Source organism: Trichomycterus rosablanca, chromosome 16, assembly GCF_030014385.1.
Source record: "Trichomycterus rosablanca isolate fTriRos1 chromosome 16, fTriRos1.hap1, whole genome shotgun sequence".
Taxonomy (NCBI): Eukaryota; Metazoa; Chordata; class Actinopteri; order Siluriformes; family Trichomycteridae; genus Trichomycterus; species Trichomycterus rosablanca.
In genome coordinates this window covers 18,651,830-18,661,085 of record NC_086003.1, presented here as the reverse complement: position 1 = coordinate 18,661,085, position 9,256 = coordinate 18,651,830, and the positions used below count along the sequence as shown (strand labels likewise).

General features: G+C 40.3%; 1 protein-coding gene across 4 annotated transcripts; it reads right to left on the bottom strand.

Moving 5' to 3' along the window:
* Positions 1-259: 259 nt before the first annotated feature.
* On the bottom strand, positions 260-9,208 carry LOC134330334 (transmembrane gamma-carboxyglutamic acid protein 3). 4 transcript variants are annotated; one of them, XM_063011411.1, is made up of 5 exons: positions 9,189-9,208; positions 5,962-6,176; positions 5,827-5,872; positions 4,848-5,008; positions 260-1,944 (listed from the first exon to the last, which is right to left on the bottom strand). In XM_063011411.1, exons 3-5 carry the CDS (start codon positions 5,834-5,836, stop codon positions 1,408-1,410), a joined length of 708 nt encoding a protein of 235 aa, XP_062867481.1. In that variant the 5' UTR covers positions 5,837-5,872; positions 5,962-6,176; positions 9,189-9,208; the 3' UTR covers positions 260-1,407. The 4 variants fall into 4 exon arrangements, with proteins under 4 accessions (XP_062867481.1, XP_062867482.1, XP_062867479.1 ...); XM_063011412.1 differs by having other exon boundaries at positions 5,827-5,867; XM_063011409.1 differs by having other exon boundaries at positions 5,827-6,176.
* Between the last annotated feature and the right edge of the window lie 48 nt (positions 9,209-9,256).

Genomic DNA, 9,256 nt, shown 5'->3' with positions numbered 1-9,256 from the left:
GTTCTCTGCTGGATTGTATTACTGCCTAGTATGTGAGTGAATAAAACTCCCTTACAGTTTTCTCTTGTCCCAGCAGTTTTTAACATAAGTACATTTAGCATAAAATGTGTTCACCATTTTAATTGTAACATTTCACTTAAAAATCCTTGTTTTCTATAACATTTACACAGATTTTTTTTTTAATGCGATTAATCGCGATTAACTATATGAAATTCTGAGATTAATCGCGATTAAAAATTTTAATCGTTTGACAGCCCTAATTAAAATATAGAAGATGTTGGTGTTTTTTGTTTTGTTTTTTTCTGCAACAGTCCATATTCACACAGCCTTTACGTGTCATTTTAAAAGGATTTACATTTTGTAATAAAAAGTCCTTTTTGAAGTTAGAATCTCAGCTATGCTATCGCCCCGCTTGGCATCTACACAGACATGATTGACTATGTAGGGGCGAAGCCCTGCGAGGGACTGGCACCCTGTATACAGTGTTTCTGACCTATTAGACAGTGTAAGTAGCCTTTTAATTAAAGGTCTACTTTTTAAATTGCAGTGCGTTCAAAATTGAAAAAGCCTCACTGACACCTTTGCCACTTTTGGCTGAATATAATTGGAGTCGCTGAGCTTGTTTATGAAAAAGGACAGTAAACACTTTTTGCAAGCACTTTCATCTGTTTGTTGGTGTTGCATAAGATTCAGTTTGAAAAGAGGCAGTAGCTGTATTTCCATGTCTTTGAGGAAGCACGTGCCAACACATTGGCTACACTGCGATAGAGGAAAGTGAATGGGAATTATAAACAGCTAAATTGGAAAGAAATTGGTCAATTATATACATATTGTTAGTTCTACTGTTTTGATAACACTTGTCTAAGTAAAATCTAAGCAAAACTAACTATTGTAATATTTATATATCATGTATTATGACACTGTCTCAAAGTGTTGTGTGGAATACTTATATATATTTGCCATATTGCCCACCCATACCATCCGGTTTTTCACTTTTTACTAGCTCACCTCAGAATCCATATTAACTTCATTCTGCATACTGAAAATCAAAAGAAATACACCTGGTTTCTCACTTCCTTTCACACCATTGGACTCAAAAAAGCACCGAGAATGATGTGAGGCATCAGTGATGAGGTGAGGAGTAGCAGTGCAGTGAAGAGATGCCGTGGTCCTGGAAGAGTTTGTCAAAGTACACGGAATTCCATCCATTACAACTAGATGCGATCTACTTCAGGGATGTCACTTCAGGATAACAACCACATTAGTGCAACTGACACAGTCAACAACAGCTTTGGGCGGCAGTTCAAGAGGTTCGAATGCAGTCAGCACTCTCAGAAGGAAGTCACTTCACAAAAACTTCCCTTCCCTAATAAGCAAAGGTGAGTTCACATTTATCCAAACAAGTCCTTACTTTTCTTTAACAATCTCTTCATACTTGGGGGGTGGGTCATTGTAAGTGGCGGTTGTCTCGTCGCTGCTGTTCTCTAAGTGGCCTGTTACTTCCTCGTAGGAGGGAGGAGGCGTGGCCCCTGACAGCCTTGAAGCCACAGACATAGACGAGTTCTGAACGTATAGGCCCCGGCTGTTCTGAACTGGCAGCGAGCAGTCTAAGGTCCCTGAGGTTACATTGCCTCTTTCGCCACCACAGATAACCATGCTGGGTCTGTCATTGGCATGGGAGTTATCTGAATGTGAAGGGGTGTCACGGTGCACAAGGATTCTGGGAAGGCTGCGGGTGTTGCGGTTCACCAGGTAGCGGTTCTGTGTGTATGCCGGACGCCGCCGTGTGGCCTTCTGTAGCTGGCAGCGCCAGAAAAGGAAGAGTGCAATGATGAGGAGGAGGGCTACACCCAGAAGCGGCACCACCATGTAGACAGTGTCGGCTCGCTCCGAGCGCGAGTCGCTGTTCACAGCATACATGTTGCGCGTCTTCCAGAACTCCATCTAAAATAAAGAAGTTAAAGAGATGGAGCACTTAGTACAATTACTGAGCTGTAAATTGTATTTTTACTGGGTAATTACAAATAAAACTGCTAAACTGTTTGTTGAATACTATTAGGGAAGGACAAATTTAGTTTCCTGTGGGGATGGACAAATCAGCATTTGTGAGGCAGATACCATTCATAAGAACAATTGCAGCAACATCTTGGCAAAAGTCTACCAAAAAAACTAGTATAAAATCAAGTAAAAAGGATTAAAACTGCTGTTAACCTGTCCTTCAGGTAGTTACTAGTAATTTATTATGCATACACCTCATTCTTTAAATGCTGGAAATATGGAGGCTGCTTTTTTTAATTCTATTTTTCATGTTTTATATTCTGGTTAGAGACAAGGTGGTCCAATTTTCCTAAAATCACTTGGCTCAAGGCAAAAACACACCTCAGACAAGATGCAAAACAAAGAAAGACATAGTTAATCATGTCTGTATGTAGATGCCCGACCAGCTGATGTCCGACCAGCCGATAGCACTGCTGGGAATTTAAGTAAGTAATTCAATGCTGCACAACCCAAGCATTTATACAGTACACTACCTTATATATATACAGTGTATCACAAAAGTGAGTACACCCCTCACATTTCTGCAGATATTTAAGTATATCTTTTCATGGGACAACACTGACAAAATGACACTTTGACACAATGAAAAGTAGTCTGTGTGCAGCTTATATAACAGTGTAAATTTATTCTTCCCTCAAAATAACTCAATATACAGCCATTAATGTCTAAACCACCGGCAACAAAAGTGAGTACACCCCTTAGTGAAAGTTCCTGAAGTGTCAATATTTTGTGTGGCCATCATTATTTCCCAGAACTGCCTTAACTCTCCTGGGCATGGAGTTTACCAGAGCTTCACAGGTTGCCACTGAAATGCTTTTCCACTCCTCCATGACGACATCACGGAGCTGGCGGATATTCGAGACTTTGCGCTCCTCCACCTTCCGCTTGAGGATGCCCCAAAGATGTTCTATTGGGTTTAGGTCTGGAGACATGCTTGGCCAGTCCATCACCTTTACCCTCAGCCTCTTCAATAAAGCAGTGGTCGTCTTAGAGGTGTGTTTGGGGTCATTATCATGCTGGAACACTGCCCTGCGACCCAGTTTCCGGAGGGAGGGGATCATGCTCTGCTTCAGTATTTCACAGTACATATTGGAGTTCATGTGTCCCTCAATGAAATGTAACTCCCCAACACCTGCTGCACTCATGCAGCCCCAGACCATGGCATTCCCACCACCATGCTTGACTGTAGGCATGACACACTTATCTTTGTACTCCTCACCTGATTGCCGCCACACATGCTTGAGACCATCTGAACCAAACAAATTAATCTTGGTCTCATCAGACCATAGGACATGGTTCCAGTAATCCATGTCCTTTGTTGACATGTCTTCAGCAAACTGTTTGCAGGCTTTCTTGTGTAGAGACTTCAGAAGAGGCTTCCTTCTGGGGTGACAGCCATGCAGACCAATTTGATGTAGTGTGCGGCGTATGGTCTGAGCACTGACAGGCTGACCCCCCACCTTTTCAATCTCTGCAGCAATGCTGACAGCACTCCTGCGCCTATCTTTCAAAGACAGCAGTTGGATGTGACGCTGAGCACGTGCACTCAGCTTCTTTGGACGACCAACGCGAGGTCTGTTCTGAGTGGACCCTGCTCTTTAAAAACGCTGGATGATCTTGGCCACTGTGCTGCAGCTCAGTTTCAGGGTGTTGGCAATCTTCTTGTAGCCTTGGCCATCTTCATGTAGCGCAACAGTTCGTCTTTTAGGATCCTCAGAGAGTTCTTTGCCATGAGGTGCCATGTTGGAACTTTCAGTGACCAGTATGAGAGAGTGTGAGAGCTGTACTACTAAATTGAACACACCTGCTCCCTATGCACACCTGAGACCTAGTAACACTAACGAGTCACATGACATTTTGGAGGGAAAATGACAAGCAGTGCTCAATTTGGACATTTAGAGGTGTAGTCTCTTAGGGGTGTACTCACTTTTGTTGCCGGTGGTTTAGACATTAATGGCTGTATATTGAGTTATTTTGAGGGAAGAATAAATTTACACTGTTATATAAGCTGCACACAGACTACTTTTCATTGTGTCAAAGTGTCATTTTGTCAGTGTTGTCCCATGAAAAGATATACTTAAATATCTGCAGAAATGTGAGGGGTGTACTCACTTTTGTGATACACTGTATATATATATACTATTTTCAATGTGTACTTAATTGTTATTGCATTTATTGTTAATTTTCGTTTATATGATTGTTGTTTTGTCAGGCAGGAAAACCCTGGTCAGGGTGGCGATGAGTTCAAGTCAGGAATACCCTGGACAGGGCATTAATCCATCGCTGGACTTTGGCCCACAGACATAGCCAACCATGTCTGTGTAAATGTCCAGTTGGTCGATATCACCACTGAAATTTGAACCTGGTGATGGTGGGGTAGCGTCATAAGCATGAGTGTGTAATGTGCAATATTGCAAAATGAAAGTAAACACATCACCAGAATCTCTAAAAATACAACCTGCTTGTACGGCATTACATATGTTTGCTTTCTCAGTTGTAAGAAACAGCAATGGACATGCGTGTACTTGTCAGATATTGATACAAAACATTTTTTAATCTCCATTCTGGACTAGGTTTTCAAACAGGTCTGTTATCAGTCATGTACAATGCAGTGTCAAAGCACAAAATAACTGGGTGGCATGAATTAACAAGTCTGACTTTAGCTTCATGTCAGTCTGTACTTGCACTTGTTTTAAATAATCGACTGGTATATTTGATCTGCCTGCCTGTAATTCATATGGCATCTCTTGATAGATCTTCATTCAGAGCAAATGATGAAAAGCTCTTACTGTTTTTTCCTTATTGTTGAACACCTCATTGGCTTCCTCAAAGCTACAAGTCTCTTCCACACACTCTCTCTCAATGTTGCCCTGCCAAAACTCCTCCAGGAAGTTGTAAGCCCGGGGAAACCGCTTGAGAAGAGAGTTGGCATCCTTCCCATCTAGGAATGCTGTGAAAAAAAGAGCAAAATTAGGGAAAAAAAATAAAGAAGAAAAAATGAGCTGTCAAGTGCCACATTCTGAGTAATATCTAATGAAAATGGACCCTTTATGTCTTCTTATATTCTGGGCATGCATTAATCCTGTTCAGATGAATATCCATTCTATTATTAATATGTAAGTAAAGTAAGTATGGCATGCTATGATGAAGGCCAATGTGACTCTGACAGCCTTGGCACATCATCCATCTTCTCAAGGTTACATGTGATTATGCACTTTTAAATCCCCTGAGACTCAGTTAAATCAATGTAATTTTTTTCTTGGGGGGTGGAGGGTCCACATTCTGGTCATTCTGGTCCGCATACCTAATTTGGCAGAGCTTTTATGCTAGATGTAGTTCCTGACAAAACCCTTATTACAGTATATTTATCCAGGCTTGGGATCGGCAATGGGAGCGCAATGACAAAAGCACCTCCCAATAACTAGGCTGTTCGGCCACCCTCACCCAAACATAGACAATCATGTCTGTGTGTAAACGTCCGACTGGTCAATAACACCGAGATTCGAACCCTGGATCTCTGCGGTAGTGGGCTAGCATATTTTACCGCAGTGCCACCCGAGCACCTGAAATCAATTTAATATTGAAGGTATTTTTTATTATTTATGCCAACTTGTTGTAACTTCCTACACCACTTTAGGTTTGGTGTTTTCTTTCTGAAACAGCTGCAAAAATGTAATCTGCTGCTTTATTAAGTGTACAGATGTTTTGTTATGACCTGGAATGGTGTGTATATCAACAATGGTTGTGATCTTGCTGACTTATGCTTACCTGCTGCCATGCTACCACGGAAGAACTCAAAGTAGGGTATTCTGTTCTGGGGAGAAAAAGATCCATTATAATACATAGGTACATTTAATGGTGTTTAGTGTTCTACTGAAACATTTTTAATTTTTCATGCTTTACCACTGCTTTATCCTGGTCAGGATCAGGGTGGGTCCAGCTTCCCCTGAATCACTGGGCATAATGCAGTAACACTGGGGGTCATCCCTCCAGAATTAGCCAATAATGTCTGTATAGAGATGCCTGACTGGCCGATGGAAATCTGAACCCTGGATCCCAACAGTACTGACCTACATTAATTTACTGATGCACTGCGAGTCCGGCATAAGAATACAGTGCTGGAAAACAATAAATATCCTCTTTCATATTGTTTCTTATAGTATAATTAGCAAAACATGGCATTACACAGAAGGAACCGCATTAAAAAAGTCAACATGTTTTGTGAAACATTATTTCATTTATTTGTCCAACATTTTATAAGTGAATACCCCTCTCAACTTAGTAACTGGTTGCACCACATTTAGCGGTACTGTAAGCAATGCTTCCTATAATAGGACATTAGTCTTCACACTGCTGTGAAGAAATTTGAGCCAGGCTGCTAGGTCTCGCCACAAGATTTATACTGGGCTCGAGTCATGACACCACATTATTACAATAACATAGGCATATTTGACTGTTGATATAATGTATTATTATAAATGCCTGAAATAGTTTTTTTTTGCCAATGACTCTGGGTGCTTAAGTGGCGCATCATTAAAACCGCAGCAGAAAAATCTGAAGTTCAAATCTCATCATTGATATTGGCCAGACATGATTGGAAGCGAGCGTGGGGGGTGGCCGAACAGCCTAGCCATCAGGAAGTGCACCTGCCAGCGCCCTCTCAGTGCCAGGCCCAAGCCCAGACAAAAACAAGGAGGGTTGCATCAGGAAGAGCATGTGCTGTAAATATGTGCCAAATCGTGTATATGTGGACCAAAATGATCCACCAAGGCCACCCCTAAATATAGGGGCAGCTGAAGAAAAATGATGTAATGTCTGTAATGTAAATAGTAAATGTGCCTTACTAATTTTGAATTCACAAACAACTCATACTAAACATTATATTCTCATATACCAATGAATCAGTTTGACTTTAACTGTTGTATTATTGTACATTATTGCCACATGTTTAAAAACTGAATAACTGTTTAGTGGTGTTACAATTAATGTGATGGCATTACATGCATTGTCTAACTCAACTAAAGTTTCATACTTAATTAAAAGTATAACTGGGCGCTTGCCAGTTGCTATCGACCAGCCAGATGTCTACACAGACATAAAATCAATAAAAAATTAAATTATATGCTTTTAACATTATGATAACCGTTAGAACCCTAATCTGTTCCAGCATGACTACTCAAGTACAAAACAACAAAGTGCATAAAGACATCATTTGGGGAGTTTGTTGTGGAGAAACTTTAATGCTCTGCACAGAGGCCTAACCTCAACCACACAGGGATGGATTGAATGTTGATTGTAAGCCAGGCCTTTACATCCAACATTAGTGCCTGACCTTAGAAATGCTTTTTCACTGAATGGGCAAAAATTCCAAGAGACACACTCTTAAATTACTATAAAAAGCCTTTCCATAAACAGAGCCAGAGAAATGGCCATGGTTCTGGAATAGAATGCCCAACCAGCTCATGGTCATTATAATTATACTTTTAGATATACCCTGTACATGTATTTATGTAGACCTTAGTCTATATGAGTCATTTGGCTGAAAAGTTGAGAAAATAATATATATACGAGGCAAGTATGGAATAAAGAAGTATAATAAAAATGTATAGTATCAAAACAGTGTACTTTGTTAATAAGAACAACCAAATAATGAGCACTTTATCTTACAGTGTAAGTGTGTAGCCTACATATATAGCAGATTGATAATCACATGTATTGTTTACCATGTTTGGTAAATTTCTGCCCATGTGACTAACAAAGAAATTGGGCTCACCTGCCATTTCTGTGTGTGCTTCAGTACAACCAGCAGTACAGAAACTCCCCAGTCTAATTCAATTAAAAGATGATAATTAAGAACATGCTAAGAAAATGCTTTTGTAAGGTCAAAAATATGTGCAAAACTGACCATGAGATTTTAAGACATCCAATAATAAAACCATGGGCATTAATATGGCAGCTGTAACAGCTTCCATTTTCTGTTGATTTTGGAGTGTTTTTGGAGTTGGTGCCCATTTATTCAACAGAGTATTTGCGAGGTGCAATGGGACTGATGTCAGGGCTCTGTGGACTAGAAATTCTTCAGTGTAAACTCAAACCAAGTCTATATGGACCTTGATTTGTGCACAGTCATGCTGAAACAAAGGGTCTTTCCCAAACCAGTGCAACAAAGTTGGGACAAATATGGCATTTATTTTTTATAATTGATGTTATAGACCTGTTAGTAATGGGTGTGGCTGAGACAACTGAAGTCAGTAAATAGAAGGGATGTCCAAATACTTTTGGCAATGTAGTGTAGGCTACTTTTAGGAACTGAGGTACTTACCCAAAGGTGAAATTCTGTCAAGTGAGTGGTTGACACAACTCATTTTATGTCACGACCCACGCAGCTATTAATACGATTAGAGCAGAATGTCCAGCAGGCCGTTCTCTCCACACACTGATTTATCACATCATCCGTGAGAGGATATCCGCCGTTTATAGACGCGCACAAACCCCACGCGCGGGGGGAGGGGCTGATGAGGAGGTTTCCATAGAAACGGGCCGGGGTAGACGTGCTATTAGCGTTTGCTGTCTAAATTTATATCACTAGCGCTCATAGAGAGAAGCGCTGTTATTCACACAACAATACAAATCGGTCTAAATAACCAATTAACTGTAATTATTGCTTGACAAGCTATTGATAAGAGGTCATACAAGTTTAACGTGTTAAAAAATATTCCATGTAGCTAATAAATAGGCAATTCTGAATTATAAATAATAGCTAAAACAAAATATTTCATGTTAGCCGCTTAAACAATGGTGTATACATAGTCCTTGGGTAAAGCGTAAGCTATTTTCAGACTCAAATGTGGCATAACACAGGAGCCAACCTAGTCAAAAACATTATTTAAAATCCCTATGTTGCCATAAATAGCATATCAAATATTAATCAAGTCACGCAGCCTCAGTCACACTCAAGAAGCTGAAAAGTCAGACTGAGCGCTCTATCGATACATTTTTTCAAATAAACGGCTGGGTTTCGGATTTTTGTTTACTATTTTAAGTCATGGATGGACAAACAAAAGAATATTACATGTGTATCGCATATGTATTCCATGATAAGGATACACAGAGTTAAAATAAAGCCCTACCTTCCACGCCGTTATCACCGCTTATCCCTTCCATCCCTGTTTCCACCGAATCACTAGTGATGTGTCGT

Excerpts from the sequence above, each read along its gene's own strand:
- LOC134330334 (XM_063011409.1), bottom strand. The coding sequence starts at position 5,902 with ATGTATTATAATGGATCTTTTTCTCCCCAGAACAGAATACCCTACTTT. Across the intron at positions 5,009-5,826 it reads CCGTGGTAGCATGGCAGCAG|CATTCCTAGATGGGAAGGAT; the intron begins GTAAGCATAAGT and ends TTTTTTTCACAG. Across the intron at positions 1,945-4,847 it reads TCAACAATAAGGAAAAAACA|ATGGAGTTCTGGAAGACGCG; the intron begins GTAAGAGCTTTT and ends TCTTTATTTTAG.